The sequence below is a fragment of the Asparagus officinalis genome, chromosome 8, assembly GCF_001876935.1.
Source record: "Asparagus officinalis chromosome 8, Aspof.V1, whole genome shotgun sequence".
NCBI classification, from domain to species: domain Eukaryota; kingdom Viridiplantae; phylum Streptophyta; class Magnoliopsida; order Asparagales; family Asparagaceae; genus Asparagus; species Asparagus officinalis.
In genome coordinates this window covers 29,396,520-29,414,331 of record NC_033801.1, presented here as the reverse complement: position 1 = coordinate 29,414,331, position 17,812 = coordinate 29,396,520, and the positions used below count along the sequence as shown (strand labels likewise).

Sequence of the window (17,812 nt, the reverse complement as noted above, 5' to 3'; positions counted from 1 at the left end):
GAGCCTCTCTCTTTCAAAAACTAGTATAAATAATACAAATCGAACATTATCCAAATACCTCAACAACTATCAGAAATTCGATGACCCATCAACTTTTGAAGAGAGCTATCAGAAATTCTATTCACAGAAGACCGCAGACATATTTCCTCCATTGGCGACTGGCTTTCCTTCTCATATGTGGATTTGGGTCAGGGGCGGGCCGCTGGGGGGATCTCTTTTGCTGAGGCCAGTAGATGTGAAAGCGGTTGGGTCCGTGTTTTCTATAGCGGTGGAATAAGGCCGGGTTTTGTTATAATTATAATATATTTAGTTTTACTAGTTGGATTGCACATGCAATACATGTGGTTGAATATCATGGTTATTAAAATTGATAAAAATAGAATAAAAATAAAAAAAAAATAAAGTTTTTTGCGGGATTGATCATCAATTTAATAATCTCTCTTTTAAATGAAATATTGTCATTGTTTCCATCAACCCAGACTATCACCAAGTGATCTTCTATTTGTGAGTTATAAACACATTGATCTAGTACAATATCTTTGTTTATTTTAAAAATTGTAATTTAAGCCCACAATTTTTAAAACTATACATTGATCTACTATTTGCTAATATTTTTAAAAAGTGTTCTTTTTAAAAATTCTCCTAAAATAAATTGTTAATTCAAAATATGAAATGAGCAAAAAGACCTAAACATTCTGGTGATTAATTGAACCATGAATAGGGAAAAATAATAATTGAAATAAAAGTATATTTAAATTGAATCTAACAAGACACTTCACATAAATCCGTCGCCAAAGAAATCTGTCGCCAATAGTTGTCCGTCGCCAATAAGCATTGGCGACGGGGGACCCCGTCGCCAATACTTATTGGCGATGAATTTATTGGCGACGGATCCGTCCTCATCGCCAATGTGTATTGGTGACGGATTTTGGGGCATTGGTGACGGATTTTCCCGTCGCCAATGCCATGTTTTCTACTAGTGAATGAAGTATGAAATGTATCCAAGAAAATATTAAAAAAGAATTAAAGAAACTAATTTAAAAAAATATGAGATCGAGGGATAGAGGGAGAGAAGACCTCACCGACATGAATTTTATTTCTCTCCTAGCGTGACAGCAAAATTGGAGGAGAATGAGCGAGGAGAAAAGTGAACAGAATAGATGACAAAGTGAGTGTGCTTATATAAATAGGTTATTAAGATATTCGTCCTAAAATCTTAAATACATACATGTTAGTCCCTAACATCTTTGTAATTGCTCATTTACAATGATATTACTATTCAGTATTAAATCAATTTTATTATATAAGATTATATACCCTTTTTAATAAATTATAAAATATATATATGGAAACTCAATACTTATAGCCAGTAGTTGGGCTCCACAAAATAGGTTAACTTTACATTGTAGTTTGCTATTGGTAATACTGTTGGTAATACCTTTACCTTTCCTCTTTATCTTATTATTCACACTTTTCTGATGCAAGTCATCTTTTGCTAGTCACTCAATTACCTATATTTTGTTTTACAATATTAAAGGTTAGAATATTCTTTTCTGTTTAAAAAGTATTAATATAATTTTCTTGAAAAATATATACACATAGTAGTAATAGTATATACTTCAGTTCAACTCAAACATTGGTTTGAAGCCATTTAGGATGATGTCCTTTATACCCTAGAATGGTGATATAGTGATTACATAATCCAAAAGTCAAAGAAAAAATTTCTACAAAGGAAAATTAATTTAATATGTCAAATTAATAATTAATTTATAAAATATACATGGACAGTGCAGATAACTATAGAAAGTAATTAGGTTTATATCTTCATAAAAATTTTATAGTGAGTGGCCAACTACAATCATCCCAATTTAAGTATAAATAATTATTATTTTGGTTAAAAATTTGATATGCGTAACTATAAAATAAATCTTAAGCAAAAAATAGGAATTGAAATTGTATTATCCTGTAGGTAAATAAATAAATGTTATTATAGCTCCTCTTTATATTAAATTTAAAAGTAATAATTTAAATTATTAAGTGTCAAATATTAGTTCATGTGAGAAAGTAAAGTAATATATGTTTTATATACCTAAATAGTCAATCGATTAAATATATTAAAATTATAATAACCATAGTCAAAATTATATGGTGGGTTCACATTAAATATAATTTATAAATAATAGTACATTAAAGTCTAAAAACTTTTAACCACTATATAAATTGTTTGAAAATTTTTGCATGTATAAACAATATTGTCTAGGAATAGTGATGTGCACACTTAACTATAGCCTAATATATCTTAAGAACGACTTTTTAATATCATCATTAATTGATGTATCTATGCATTACACTAAAAACACAATAAAAATTTAGAAAACTATAAAAGAAACACCCTCAAAAGTTTTAAAATTTGTAAAAACAAACACCCTAAACTTTTATAATTTACAAATACACAAAACTATTCAAAATTACATTAAGATCAAGTAACTATAAAAAATCACTGAAAATTTTCAAACTTTAGAGGGGTAATTTGCAATGCACTAAACTTTAAGTTTGTTTTTTTTGTAAATTTCAAATCTAATAGACTTTCAATTAGTTATGTTCTTTTTAAAAAAGTTATGGGTAATATTGACCCTGAAAAGTTTTTTCTAAATCTATACTTTTAAAGGATGTATGATATTTTTTGTAAATTTTTATTTTTTACGGATTGCTAGTAATTTTGTATATTCATTTTAGTGTCTACAGGTTAGAAATTCTCATAGTGTTTATTGTAAACTATGAATATTAGGGGTTTTTTATAATTTTTTAAACTTATAGGTATTTTCTACAGATTATAAATTATTTATAGACTATTTATAATTATTATATTTTCAATTTACTAATGAGTTTGAAATTCTCAAGGTGTTTTTTGTAAAATTTGAATTTTGAGTGTTTGTTTGTAATTTTTGAAACTTTAAGGGTGTTTTTATAAATTATAAATTATGCAAGGGATATTTGTAACTCCTATATTTTTAATGTACTGTTAGGTTAGAAATTATTAGGTTTTTTTTATTAAATTTACAATATTGAGGATTTTATCTTGTAATTTATAAAAAGTTTATAATGTTTATTAAAAATTCCATAAATTTTTGCGTGTTGTTTGTGTTATTTATAGGTTTTTAGTGTGTTTATAGGTTTAAATTTTCCAATGTGTTTTTTGCAAATTCTGAAATTTTAGGAGTATTTTTGCATTTTTCAAAACTTACCATATACTTTCTCCAATGTAAAAAACTTTTATTTTTTAGTTAACATATACTTTTTAGATTTCTCACTGAGTTAAAATAAGTAAAGTTTATAATTTTCATGATGTTTTAATAAAATTTTAAATTTGTAGGGGTGTTTTTGTAATTTTAAAAACTTAGAAGATATTTTTTACAATGCCCAAGGTGTGTCGGCCATGGCCGAGACACTGCGGGTGTCCGCAGGCCTAAAAACTCTGTTTTGAGCCGTTTTCGACCATTAATTGCATTGATTTGTTCCAACTGATCTAATGTTATCCTAGAACGTGATAAAGCGGTTATAACTGAGGATAAAAGTGAATCAGCCGTTCTTATCCGAAAACAGAGGTCCCAAAGCCTATAAATACAGCCCTATGGCCTTTATTTGCACGGATCTGGAATTATCGAGGCTTGGCGAAGCCTTGCTGATTTAGAGGCTGAAGAGCCACGAATTTCAGAGAGGAGGAGGAGATCTCAGCAAATTCTTTGGCATAAAGAAGGAGAGTTCGAGAGATCTACAGCCCAGTTCTTCCCTTGAGATCGCACCGTTACTGTGATCTCGAGAAGAGTGGTTATCTCGCTGTTGTCGAGATAATTGCTTTGGTTTCTTGACTCCTTCGCGAGTCAACGAAATTTGCACTTTGATCTGATTTGAGACGGTCCATGGATAAACCCCGACACAGGTAAAGATCCCACACAAACAGCGGGTGATAAACATCCGTTGTATTTGTTTTGACAAGAGTTGTAATTTTTTGTTTTCATTGTGTAAGAGTCTTATAAAAAAAACTATCTTTTTGTTTTTATTGTAACGAATGAAGTTCTAATGAATACCTCAATGAATAAATTAATTTTCGACCAAAACAAATTGACGACCACAGTGGGAGCCAACAGCCTTACTGCTAAGGCTGTCGTGCCACAGCCGACGATCAAGATCCCCGTGGCTGAATAGGTCGAATACGAGTTTGACCAACAGAAGTTCGAGGAGTACGTCTCCTCCTCCTCCTCCAGATCCGCCTCTCCTCGCAAGTACAGAAAGGTCTCCTCCTCCCGGAAGATCCGCTGGTCTTCAAATTTGAAGACCCAAGAAGGCGATCTCCCCACTACTACTACTACAGTTGCACCTCGCAACGATCCGCCGGCATCCGATGAAGCCAAAGTCGCAGATCCGGACATCGCCTCCATTAAGGATTTAACTGCTGAAGGTGCGCTAACTTTATCGAAGAGGGCTCATCAGAGGCGCCGCCAACGCCTTGCCCGTCAATTTGCTAAGGCTTTAGAGCAAGTAGATGGGCTCCGCTACCAAGCAGATCTGAAGTCCAGAAGACACCAAGTGGCTAAACCATCGCCACAGCAAGCTTCAGGATTCTTCTCCAAATCACGTACTAACGAATGGATTCGTGTCAAACGGAACCGTTCCACTCTCGATGAGTACATCTAGAAGCGTCATGCACTTCTTACGCATGCCCGGATCCTTGTGCGAAAAGCACAAGAGTTACAAAAGAAGAGATGGTCAAAGAGCCACAAAGACCTAAGCAGGTTTGGGTGCCGAAGGCCAAAACAGCGTCTCTACCCAACAAGAGACACCACTCATGTCTCTTATTCAATTCTAACTCTACGCTGTTCCCCAGCCTTCGTCAACTTTAGATCCCGCTCCTCCCACTCGCTCACCTCCGACCAAGCCCTACGACAGCATGGGTCTCTCCAAATTCAAAATTCCATTGAAGAATCGCCTGGATCCTCTACACAAAGATCAAGGAAAAACTCCTGTCAAAGAACGTTTAAGACCGGTGAACAAATCCCGAGCAACTCTTCAAACTGGGGGTCGTACACGACCTCCCAATAAGACTGTTTATATAATCACCCGCTTGGGGGTACATATAGAAGGCCAGGAGCCCGTTAGGGTTTTACCTTCACAAAGGTGTGATTCCAAACGTGTGACTCCTGCAAACGCCAACAAGGCAGCAAATTCTCAGAAGGAAACGTGTTTGTCAGACGACGATGTTATATCTGAGACGATCCTAACTGTTTAAAGGTTTGATATTTCAATTTGTGGACATCTCGTTCATAGAAGAATCGAGAGGGGATTTTGGTTGTGGTCCTAACTGTAGGAAGGTTTGCCCGATGGACAGTGGGAGTGGGAGTACAAATCACAGTGAGAGTGTTAACTTGTACAAATCACTTAGTAGGGGTTCTTGGTGTCAAGTGATAAGGACTTAATACGGAAGGGTTTGATAATTGTCAAAGATTAGTAGACTAATTTCGAAAGTTCTTGATGAAGTCGTCGATCGTCTCTTCGTCTTCTTGTTTCTCCTCAAAGAGTGTCCTGATGGATACATAATTGTCGTCATCAAAGAAATTGCCAAGAAATAAGCTTTCCATGTCGTTACAGCTGTTGATGCTTCCAGGATTGAGACAACGGTACCAATCGAAGACAGGCTCATGAAGGGTGCCAACGAATGACCGGACCATCAAAGGCTTGTTGCTAGAGATCACTCCCAAGTGGGACTTAAAATAAATCAAGTGTTGAGTGGGATAACCCTTCCCGTCGAATGGCGTGAACTTGATCAGGCTGAATTTTGCAAGATACGGAATCGACTCCCACTCTCTTGGATAAGGACACGGAATACCGGTCTTCTTTACCTCTCGAGCAGACATCAGAGTGTTGATTTTATTCTCGAGGTCTTTCATCTTCTCGTCCTCGTTTGTATCATGCTTTGGACAATTTCTAAGAGGAATAACGCGGCCACCCCCGACATTATCATCTTCGGTGGGACCATCTCTAACGTCGCTATCTTTAGTAGGGCTACCCCCAGCATTTTGGTCAGCCAGGGGGTTGTCTTTATCAAGGTGTTCATCCACATCTGAATCGCTACCTGCTTGGTTAGCAATATTGCGATGGCTGGATTCACCAAGTTGATTGGACAGAGCCCGAATCTATTAGTCATGCTCTTCCTTCCTCCGCATCATGGTCATTTCTAATTCAAACTTGAAGTTCTCTTTTTGTTTAGCTAAAGCATCCTCGATGATTTTGACCATTTGCTCGGTGTTGATCATAAGTGTGTTGCGGGATTGTCCTAAACTGGATACCGTATTATCAGAAACGATTGTAGAGTTGGCATCTGATGCTTCATCATCCGAGAATAATCCCCTCTGCATTCTCTGAAAATCCCTTTGTCTAATGGTTCTCGATCGCAACCGGGTTAGATGATACGATATGAGCGGGTCAGAACTAGAAGGTCGAGTTAACTTTCCTCTATCAGCCATATTAATTGTGACTTTTGAAAATTGGTCATCTTGAACGGCTGATTATTTTTTGTGGAAACGTCTTGGCTTAGTATTCGATGCTTCATACAAAAGCCTTTGGAACACCGAGACTTTCTGTGGAACGGTCTTGGGGCAACTACACGCTGATAATACTGCCCTGATAAATTTAGCACACGGACAATGGAAGTCCGTTTTCCGGGTATCTCTCTTTCGAGATATGATCGTACCACCAGCATGATAGTATAACTCATCGGTATGATGGCCGGAGCTGTCTATCGTATATTGGCACGACTTCTCAGGTATAACGTCATCGTCCGACGAACGCCTTTCCTTCTGCGGACTTGCTGCATTGTTAGCGTTCTCAAGAGTCACACGTTTGGAGCCTCGCTTTCGTAAGCGTAGGACTTCAACGTGCTCTTAGACAATTACTCGCAGTCCGAGGCAGTCATTTATAGGAGCTTTCCCATTATAGAAAGGCTCTGACTTGTTGCAAGGGCGAGAGCGACCCCCATCTCGATGAGTTGCTCGGGGTTCATTCATCATGCCCAAGCGTTCTTTGACTTGAACTCTACCTTGATCTCGTACAAAGGACCTAGGCATTCCGCCATTGTCATTTTAAGTCGGGACAAGTCCGTATTGCCGTGGCACTTCACCGAAGGTACGGGATCAGTCGGAACAGGAGCGGAATTCACTGGAGTCGGAAAAAACAAGCGCGAAACACCCCCTGGCTCGGCCCAGGCGCGGGTCAGCTTGGGGTGACCCGCCACCGGCCGTCTTGGTCTTGTCCTCCTTTTGTATTTTTTTTTTGCTTTTTGCATAAGAATTCGCGCATGCGTAATCAGTACGCGGCGCTTTTGGATGCACTCCTTAAGGGTCGAATGAGTCCTTTTGACTTGGATCCATTCGTTCGTTGCTGGTTTGGAGGAGGGGCCAATTGATCGCTGTTAGGGTGCTTGGTGTTCCTTGAATTTTAGATCTGTCCTGTAACGGATCACGTCTACTGGCTCCAAAGCCTTAGCGAGTTAGCGTGCGAAACGTTGGCATTGCCTTCGGCGAGCTCTCTTCGACAAAGTTGGCGTACATCCGGTGGTTATCTCCTTGATTGATGAGGAGTACAGATCTACAGATCTGGTCTCGTTGGAGGTCGGAGGGGCGTTGCAAGGTGTAGCTATCGTAGCAACGAGGGCGTTGATCTTCCTGCGCTTGCGAGAGACGGAGGATCTGGAGGAGGAGGACGACAGATATTCCTCGTATTTCCATTGGTCGAACTCGTATTCGACCACTTCTTCACCCAGGATGTAGATCCGAGGTTGTGAACATATCAGCCTTCGTCGAAAAGTTGTTGGCTCCCACTGTGTCACCAATGTGTTTGGGTCAGAAATTACTTTCTTCATTGTGATTGAATCTATTATAACTTCAGGCGTTACAATAAACTCAACAAAAAGTTAGTCTTTTTATAAGACTTTTACACATAGAAATAACTGATTACAATCTCTTTCAAACAACATACAAATCCTATTTATTAGTCTCTGTTTGCGTGGGATCTTTGCCTGTGCCAGAGACGTTGATATCTGTGGACCGCTTACGGATCGGATCCGGTTGACAGAATGATTAATCAGAGCTTCTACTTCATAAAGGAAGTATTCGCTAAAGTACTAATATCGAACAAGTGAAATTAACACTCTTCTTGATATTAAAATCAAGCCTAATCTCAAGGAAAGGTGGAAACGGGCTTCAGATCCTTCGAAAAACTCCTTCTTTATACCGAAGTTCGCCGGGATCTCGCTAGTCCTTGCTAAAATTCGTGGCTCTTGGCTCTGAAGTTCGATAGCACCTCCTCATCTTGATAATAATTCATGCCTTGCGAAAGAAGGCCTTAGGCTTGTATTTATAGAGCCTCGGATGAAGGGTATTTGGATAAGAAAAAAGGATTTTACCCTATCTTCAGTTGACAATGGCCTAAACACGTATGAGGATTATATCACAGCAGTTGGGATACTCTGAAACAAAAAAAAACCAAAATTGTCAAAATACATATTTTCGGTCATCGGGGCGCAGGTCAGGTCGACGTGACCTACACCTATGCGGGTCACCTTGGGGTGACCCGCACTTGTGCGGGTCATCTCGTGGTGACCCGCACTTGTGCGGGTCACTTTGAGGTATCTTCGGTATTTAAGTCTTAATTCTCTCGTTTGATCTCAGATTGAGCTAGTTCAAGATGCATTGAAAAGCTAACGAAGAGACCTACAACTTTTATATTTCAAGATTTTTAGATTCGGAATAGGTCAAGGTCTAAATCTCAATTTTTTTGAGGTGACCCGCAAGTGTGCGGGTCACTCTGGAGTGACTCGCACTCATTTGCGATGCTTTTGGTATTTTGTCCTTAACTCTCTCATACAAGCATGGATTAATGTGATTCAAGAGGAGTTGGAAAGATGACGAAAAGATCTACAACTTTTATGTTTTGAGATGTTTCAGATTCGAAACGAGTCAGGGTCTAAATCTTAATTCTTTCGAGGTGACCTGCAAGTGTGCAGGTCACTCTGGAGTGACCCGCACTCATTTGTGATGCCTTCGGTATTTTGGCCTTAACTCTCTCATCCGACTTCGGATTAATGTGATTTAAGATGCGTTGAAAAGATGACAAAGAGACCTATAACTTTTATGGTTTGAGATTTTTTAGATTCAATGCTGGTCAGGGTAGAAATCTCAATTCTTTCGAGATGACCCGCAAGTGTGCGGGTCACCTTGGAGTGACCCGCACTCATTTGCGATACCTTTGGTATTTTGGTCTTCACTCTCTCATCCGACCTAGGATTGAGCTAGCTCAAGATATGTTGGAAATTTGATGAAGAAACCTACAACTTTTATGTTTTGAGCTTTTTCAGACTCAAATCATATCATAGTTGAAAGTCTAATCATTTGTTCGGGTCACCTTTTGATGTCAGAAAAGTATGCAGGTCATCTCGTGGTGTCCGGAAAGTATGCGAGTCACCTTTGATTTTTATAGCATTTCTGATTTTTCCTGGACTTGTACTTTCTTCCTTTTTACGTATTTGGTTGTCTTGTTGACTTGTACGCTTTGCTAACTTGCTTCATGTGCTCGATAGCTTATTTACGGAATTTGGAGCTGACCGACAAGCACATCGGACACGTGGAGCTAACCGGCACTTGGAGCTGACCGACAAGAACGTCGGGCACTTGGAGCTGACCGACAAGCGTGTCGGGCACTTTGGAGCTAACCGACAAGCGCGACGGACACTTGGAGCTGACTGATAAACGCGGCGGGTACTTGGAGCTGACCGACAAGTGCGACAGGCACTAGGAGCTAATCGACAAGCGAGACAGGCACTTTGGAGCTGACGGACAAGCCCGTCGGGCACTTTGGAGCTGAACGACAAGCCCGTCGGGCACTTTGGAGCTGAACGACAAGAGCGGCGGGCACTTGGATAATCCTTCTTGACTCAGATGATGACGTTTATTGTCTTCCCTTCGTCTCGAGCTGCGTGCAGATACCTATTAACATTTTTAGACGCCTACACCCACCATTTTTGTTGTCCGTCTCTTAAGCCTGTAAACAATCTTTATGGGATAGAATTTGAGAGGTCACTGATTGGTCTTTTCAGGTAACGTGCTCTTATGAGCTCGTTTTATAGCATTTAAGGAAAATCATGAGCACCTGTTTCAGAATTTATTCTACAATTAAATAGACTTGGTGGTGGTGGCGCACAATCAATAAGGCTTAGGGAAGTTTGTAAGTCTCTTGCCTCTTAACATCAACTATATCTTTGGCGTTTGTGATTGGCAATCACTCATAATGATGGATTTTTGTGTATTACTTCTGCAAAAGAATTTACTCCCAAAAAAATTGATCAAATAACTCAGTACTCTAGTAGCCGCTAGATCACTTCTCAAGATGCGTACTAGATCTCCGGATTTGTGCACTGATCAATGATCGATAACACCTTGTGAGGCACCAACAGTGTCATGGATCAGAACCACTGGAAAGCGAGTTTATGCAACTATACAGAGTAATTTGTGATGTTATGTTTCATTTGCTGAAACAATGTTGAAATTATAATCCAACTAAGAAAATTGCCCAATTTTGTTTTGTTATCTATTTGTAAAAGGTAGTATTTTGTAACCATTGTATTCATAAAAAGAAGACAAGGAAGTTTTGTGAACACCACAGAAGGTGCATTTGATAATACCCACTACAAGTATAGACAGAACAGTAGGTCGACACTAACAAAACTAGCCAAAACCAGAAGAGGAAGAAGAAGAAAAGAAAAAAAGCCAAGTCATCAAGCTATTTTCTTCCGTACTGAACAATATGCCATTGCTCTCTTCGGATGCCAGTTTGAATACGCATTTATCTCCTACTTTCAACTCATTAGGCTATTAGGTCGGAAAAGAATTTGTGTAGCCTTCAGTTAGTAACTCGCAGGATTGAGCTAACTACTGAAACTTTTAAGAAAGTGGGGGAAAAACTGCATGTATACCTTATTCTTTTGTTTTGTCTCTTGTTGTCCTCTTCTTTTTCGGGGTGAGTTCATCTGGAAGCAAGTTTTCATTGATGCAGTTAATTGCTCACAGGACTGAACTATATAAAATTAAATGAAACTAGAGAATACATTAAAATTGATGCAAGGTAAACAAAGAGAGGTTGCATATACATACCATGCTCTCCTCCGAATTTGACTCCTGACGTTTTCTTCTTCTCCTTCATCTTCTTCTTATCAATGCTTTCTTTCTTCTTTATTGAAACTTTCATCAACAATATGCCATTGTTCTCTTCTGATCCCAACTCGAATATGCACTTATCCCCTAGTTTCAACTCATTAGCAGCAGCAAATTTATTCCAACCAGTAGTTATACTAGTCCTAAATTTATTAGTTCTGTGCCTAAGTTGAACCTGCCAAGATCGTCCCTTAGGATCCATCAGAGTCAAACTGTTGTACTCTGTCAAACAATTGGCGGCTCTAAATTCCACTGGAATATTCTGTATTCATTCATATTATGTGGGAAATTACTCATTAAGAGAAATTTTTACCAGCAAGAGTTAGTTTACTAGTTGACTGTGTGGAGAAGAACTTAGAAAAGCAGTTTTTTGGTCATAAGTCGACTCATGCACAGGCATAAGTCGACTTATGGTAAGTCGACTTATGTTTGTGCATGAGTCGACTTACGGTCTGCTCTGGATTGTTGAATTTGAAGTCGACTTATCAGGTCTGATAAGTCGACTTATGATCTCTTCTCCAGTTGCTGTTTTTCGCTCTGCCAAGTCGACTTATGCAGACTGTTAAGTCGACTTATGACGGGTTTTTTGGAAAGTTAGAGTTCCTATTTGCAGTCTGTTTGGGTTTCTGTTTTGGTATAAATACCAATACGATTTGAGGGTTTTGTAGGAGCGTTTTGGGGGATTTTGAGCACAAAAAGAGAGATCTTTCTGAGCTATTTGTTAGGGTTATTGGTTGAGAGATTGAGAGATTTGTTGGTGAGATTAGTTGGTTCGTTTGAGCGATTTGTAATCTCAATTTGTACTCTCCTTCTCTATTTAGTGGAAACCCTCCCCTTCTTGCCCCGTGGACGTAGGCAATTGCCGAACCACGTTAAAATTGGTGTTTGGGTTTGTGCATTGATATTTGGTTGTTTTTGGCCTTCTTGGATCGGCGTTTGTTTTGGTTCCTCGGCGCCGCCGTCGGCACAACAAGTGGTATCAGAGCATATCGCTGTTGTTCGGCACAACAAGTGGTATCAGAGCTCGGGCTACGCTTGGGCTATTTGGAGGAGTAGATCGCTTTGGAAGTTCATCTAGGGCTTCGTTTGGTGATAAAGGTGGGATCTTTTTGGTAAAAATCTCGTCTTTTTCAGTTTGGATCTATTTCTCGTTTGTTTCCGCTTTGGTTTGGTGGTGCTTTGAGGATTATGGCCGAGAAAGAAGGAGTTTTGGGCAGTACTTCCGGCGTGAAGACCGTCCAAAGCTTGAATATCCACTCGATGAAGATTGACGTGGAAAAGTTCAATGGCACAAACAATTTTGGACTTTGGCGATGCGAAGTCATGGATGCGCTCAACGCGCAAAATTTGGAAGATACGTTAGAGTTGGACGGGAAACCGGACAATATTGATGAGAAGGTTTGGAAAAAGATGAATCGAACGGCGTGTGGTGTGATTAGGTCTTGTCTCACTCAAGATCTAAAGTATGATGTGATCAATGAGACTTCTGCAAAGAAGATTTGGGAGATCCTTGAGAGCAAGTATTTGACCAAGAGTGTGGAGAATCGCTTGCATTTGAAGAGGAGGCTTTACCGCTTCCAGTTGAAGAAAGGAACCTCCATTGGTGATCACATGAACCACTACACGAAGCTTCTTGCGGATTTGGCGAATGTGGATGTTAAGATTGAAGATGAGGACAAGGCGTTGTTGCTATTGAGTTCCTTGCCCGACGAGGAATATGAGACCTTCGTTCTTACTCTTATTAATGGGAAGGCATCTCTTTCGTATAGTGAGGTCACCGCTGCACTTGTGAATTATCAGCTTCGAAAGAAGGATAAGGAGACTTCGATTGAGCCGGTAACGGGGGCGTTGGTCGCAAGAGCAAAGGGTCCAAAGCGTAGTGGGAGGTCGCAGTCTAGAGGGGCACATCTTGGAGTTCGTAAGAATCAGTGTGCCTTTTGCAAAGAGGATGGACATTGGAAAGGCGAATGCCCAAAGTTAGTTGATCGAGCCGGGAAGAATAAGGGAAAAGCTATTCAAGCTTCAGAGGCGAATGTTGTCAAGGCTAGTGGCAACGATTCAGATTCGGATTCTTCGGGCTACTCGTTATCTGCACTGCCGTCAGTTTGTGTTGCCTACTCTACAGAGTGGATATTGGATTCGGGTGCTACATACCACATTTGCCCTAGGAGGGATTGGTTCTCCAGCTTTCAGGAGTTGGAAAGAGGGGATTTCGTGCTCATGGGGAATGATCACAAATGCTCTATTGGTGGTATTGGTACTGTTCGGATCAGGATGAGTGACGGGGTGATTCGGGAGTTGGTTGGAGTGAGGTTCGTTCCTCAGTTGAAGAAGAACATCATTTCACTTGGAGCTTTGGAGGCAGCTGGCTATAGGGTGACCTTGGCGGATGCACGCTTGAAGGTTACATTTGGGTCCATGATTGTGATGAAGGGCGTCAGAAGAAGAAATTTGTATTATTTGCACGGAAGCACGGTGATTGATAGGGAGATGATGACTTCATCAGATTCGGCTAGACTGTGGCATTGTTTGGTGCTGGGGTATATGATTGGTAATGCCGTGCATTGGTTGTTGAGGAGTGCTATGACCTGCAGATTGAAGTCCTGTGAGCACATTGGGATGAGCAAGACCGTGGTGGAGTTTGGCACTCCTATCCATCGAGCGAGGGGTCTTTTAGGAGGTGTTCAGTCAGGCATTTGGGGGCCTTCCAAGGAGGCATCATTGGGAGGTAATCGTATCTTGGTTTCCACAGTTGGTGATTGTTCTAGGCATTATTGGGTCGCGACCAGTTCCCGTTGGTGTAAAGTCCTAGAAGTCAACAACAATTGGAAGAAGTGTATTGGCAGAAAGGTAACTCATTGTTTCAGCTTTGGTAGGGGTCCTTTCTTGCGTTGGTGCCGAGCTCACGGCAATAGGAGACACTTCATTGGTGTGGAGACTTTGGGGCGACGAGATGAGATGACAGTTTCGATGGGTCGTTCCTTTCTGGAGGAGGATCGGCGTTTGATGTCGAGCATTGGCATTGGTGTGCGGGCTTCGACATATTTGGGTCATCTTATGCATAGGTCGCCGACTGCTGCTTTAGGAGTTATTAGATCTGGTGGAGCTGCTTCAGATTTTGGGTCGCGTCGGATATTTGGATACCCAGCATTTGGTCACATCGTGGATGTGAGATTGGATCCGATTGCGCGTTTGGGGTTCGGAGGCTCAGTTGATTATCGTTTGGGAGCTTCTGATTTTGTTCTGAGCAGGTATGTCACTTTTGACTCTCGGCAGGTGGAGAGTGTTGATCAGGTCATTTGGATATCGCAGCAGGTGGAGAGTGATGCTACTCCACGTTGGGTGGAGATTACTCCACATACTCCAGATCATACTGCGTCATTTGGGATTCCAGCTGAGGTGACACAGGTTGGGGATCATTTGATTTCGGATGCAGATGATGGATTGGTTTTGGATTCGGTGGTAGCTGGTGGACATGATTTGGATACGGCCATTGGTTTACCTCAGATGGAGGTATTTGATTTGTATCAGTTTGGGGGCTATCAGTTGCAGATCCGTTGGCGATATTGGGAAGAGTTGCAGACTTTTCTATTTGTTTGAGGGCCTTTGGAGGCCGTTGGATGAACTACGTGAAAAGTCGACTTATGTTTGTGCATGAGTCGACTTACGTTCTGCTCTGGATTGTTGAATTTGGGCTCTGGCAAGTCGACTTATCAGGTCTGATAAGTCGACTTATGATCTCTTCTCCAGTTGTTGTTTTTCGCTCTGCCAAGTCGACTTATGCAGACTGTTAAGTCGACTTATGACGGGTTTTTTGGAAAGTTAGAGTTCCTATTTGCAGTCTGTTTGGGTTTCTGTTTTGGTATAAATACCAATACGATTTGAGGGTTTTGTAGGAGCGTTTTGGGGGATTTTGGAGCACAAAAAGAGAGATCTTTCTGAGCTATTTGTTAGGGTTATTGGTTGAGAGGTTGAGAGATTTGTTGGTGAGATTAGTTGGTTCGTTTGAGCGATTTGTAATCTCAATTTGTACTCTCCTTCTCTATTAGTGGAAACCCTCCCCCTTCTTGCCCCGTGGACGTAGGCAATTGCCGAACCACGTTAAAATTGGTGTTTGGGTTTGTGCATTGATATTTGGTTGTTTTTGGCCTTCTTGGATCGGCGTTTGTTTTGGTTCCTCGGCGCCGCCGTCAGAACAACAGACTGAGTGTTACCATGTAAGGACGAACTAGGTTGCAAGGCCATATGGGGACCTCAAATTTGTTTATCCCTCTTGGAGGACTTGAATTGTTTCTCTTCATCATCTCAGTGTACCCCGAGTTCATGCATCTCTTAATAGTGGGTTCATCTGGAAAAGAATTTCGAGCATGTGAACTTCAGTTAGTAACTCACAGGATTATAAGTAAATAATTAATAAAGCTTCAAGTACACAAATAATAATAATTTCATGTATACCGGATTCACTTGTTTTCTCTCCTGATGTCTTCCTCTTCCTTTTAGGGATGAGTTCTTCTGAAAAAAAGCTAAATGAAGTTACATGACTGCAAGCTAATATATTACATGACTGAACTATAACTAATTAATGAGATAAAGAATTAGTAATAAATGACATATACAATGTAAACAAAAGAAAGAACGCATACACATACCATGCTCTTCCTCGATTTTGACTTCTGAAATTTTCTTCTTCCGCTTCACCATCTTCTTCTCATCAATGCTTTCTTTGTTTTCCTTCTCATAACCCTCTTTCAGAATATCTAGTGCAAGAGATTATTTTTCATAAATTGCGTACAATCGATAAAGCATAAACCAAGATATATAGCAGTGAATTAAGTTTGAATTTATATATGATACATCCTCCTCATTGGCAACTTTTATTTCTGTTATCTTGTTTTGCTAGTTAAGCCCACAAGGTTTCCCAGAAGAGTTGGTCAAAGTATAATCAAATGGGAAAAACAATTCTATATATACCAGATTCTTTCTTATTCTCAATATTTTCTTCTGGTGTCTTCTTCTTCTCAGGGGTAAATTCATATGGAAACGAGCTTGGATTTCATGAATGCAGGCATAAATGCATGCTCATGTAAGTTAATAGCTCACAGGATTGACCTAGATATATATAAATTAAGTAGAAAAGAGAAAAGCATATCATTCGGGTGGGCGGGGGGGTGGGGGCGGCTGATATGCATACAGGAACCTCTTCTCTTCTTGAGTCTGCCTTCTAATACTTTCTTCTTTTCCTGCTGCTCCTTTTCAGTAATTTCTCTCCCCTTGTCCCCATCATCCTCCTCTTTGAGAACATTCAAACAGAGATAGGATGTTAGCTTCTATCAGATAGAAAATCATAGAATCAGCTATTAAAAACAGAATAAGCATAAATTAATAAATTAAATTTGCAGACCAAATTCTTCCTCATCTTCAACCATGATCACTGGTATCTTCTCCTTCATTTTCTTCTGTTTACTAATATTCTTACTTTTCGTATTGACTTTCACATTTTCATTACCATTATCATCGTGAACATCAATAGAAGCATAGGAGGTTATGTCACATGCACTCAAGTCATACACTCTAAACTTGAACAACGCATTTCCTTTGTAGCAGAACACTAGGAAGTATCCTTCCTGTAACTTATGTGCATGTATGAATCTTAGCCAGCCATCTCCACTAAAATACATGCAATTCTCTGAGTCATATTCCATATAAACATTGACATGCCATGATCCCCCATTTGGACTGATTAAGGTAGCTGTTTTTGTTTTGAAAATCTCAGCTTTCACAATCTGCTTGACAAAAGCAGTAGGAAACACCTGTATTCAAACAGTTACAAGTATCAAGATGTCGAAAAGTAAAAAAAGAGATAGAGGGGGAGAGAGAGGATCAAGAGCGAGATAGAGACCAGTTTCTTCGAGAAACCAGGCAAGAGAGGCTTGAAGAAATAAAGACTCTGAAACCCACCATCTTTGTTCTCCATCTTCCCAATGATATGGAGTAGAGAATTGGATGTTGCGCGCAGCGGAAATTTCGGCAGCACTTCGGCAGCACAACAAGAGAGTCAGGTTGCAATAAGAATTCTTGTTTCTCAAAGGGAATAAGAATCTGAAGCCTAATATCTCATCAAAGTGGGATATTAGCTCTTCCTCTCGTCAGCTCTAGGACTGCGCGTCGAGGGAACCTAAAAGCTATTACAAATCACACAAAAGCAGTACAACTAATTTTTACGTGGTTCGGCAAATTGCCTACGTCCACGGGGCAAGGAGGGGGGAGATCTACTATTAGAGGGAGAGATTACAACTAGAGTTTACAATCACTCACAAACTAAACCCTCAAACAAACTCTCAAATCCCTCACAATAACTCTCTACAAAAGGATGCACAAACCCTAACAAAAGCTGTTGCTTTATCTTTTGCACCCAAAGCCAATTTTCTCCTGCTGCGAATTTACCACACAACCAAAAACTCCTGCTCTGCGCCTCTGTTCCGCAGCCACAAAAGAAAACAAAACCTCCTGCTAACCAAACCCTATGAATTAACAAGTCTTATATAGGGACA

The 17,812-nt window shown here is 40.1% G+C and overlaps 1 protein-coding gene and 1 long non-coding RNA gene across 2 annotated transcripts in view; one reads left to right on the top strand and one right to left on the bottom strand.

Moving 5' to 3' along the window:
• LOC109821995 overlaps positions 1–10,253 on the top strand; it is a 34,378-nt gene extending 24,125 nt beyond the window's left edge. Inside the window, exon 2 of the long non-coding RNA XR_002241992.1 lies at positions 9,632–10,253. This is a non-coding gene — a long non-coding RNA (uncharacterized LOC109821995). The remainder of the gene's footprint in view (positions 1–9,631) is intronic.
• Positions 10,470–17,235, bottom strand: LOC109821068 (B3 domain-containing protein Os11g0197600-like). Its single transcript, XM_020387264.1, has 8 exons — positions 17,161–17,235; positions 16,685–17,071; positions 16,453–16,588; positions 15,911–16,018; positions 15,717–15,773; positions 15,476–15,609; positions 11,202–11,523; positions 10,470–10,522 (listed from the first exon to the last, which is right to left on the bottom strand). The coding sequence occupies exons 1-8, from the start codon at positions 17,233–17,235 to the stop codon at positions 10,470–10,472; spliced, it is 1,272 nt and encodes a 423-aa protein (XP_020242853.1).

What these genes read in the sequence shown, in the direction of transcription:
- LOC109821068 (XM_020387264.1), bottom strand. Translation starts at nt 17,235, where the DNA reads ATGGAGAACAAAGATGGTGGGTTTCAGAGTCTTTATTTCTTCAAGCCT. An exon ending in AGAAGATACCAGTGATCATG is followed by an intron (nt 16,589 to 16,684) that starts GTTGAAGATGAG and finishes TCTATCTGATAG; the next exon opens with AAGCTAACATCCTATCTCTG. An exon ending in AGAGAAAACAAGTGAATCCG is followed by an intron (nt 15,610 to 15,716) that starts GTATACATGAAA and finishes ATTCTTTTCCAG; the next exon opens with ATGAACCCACTATTAAGAGA.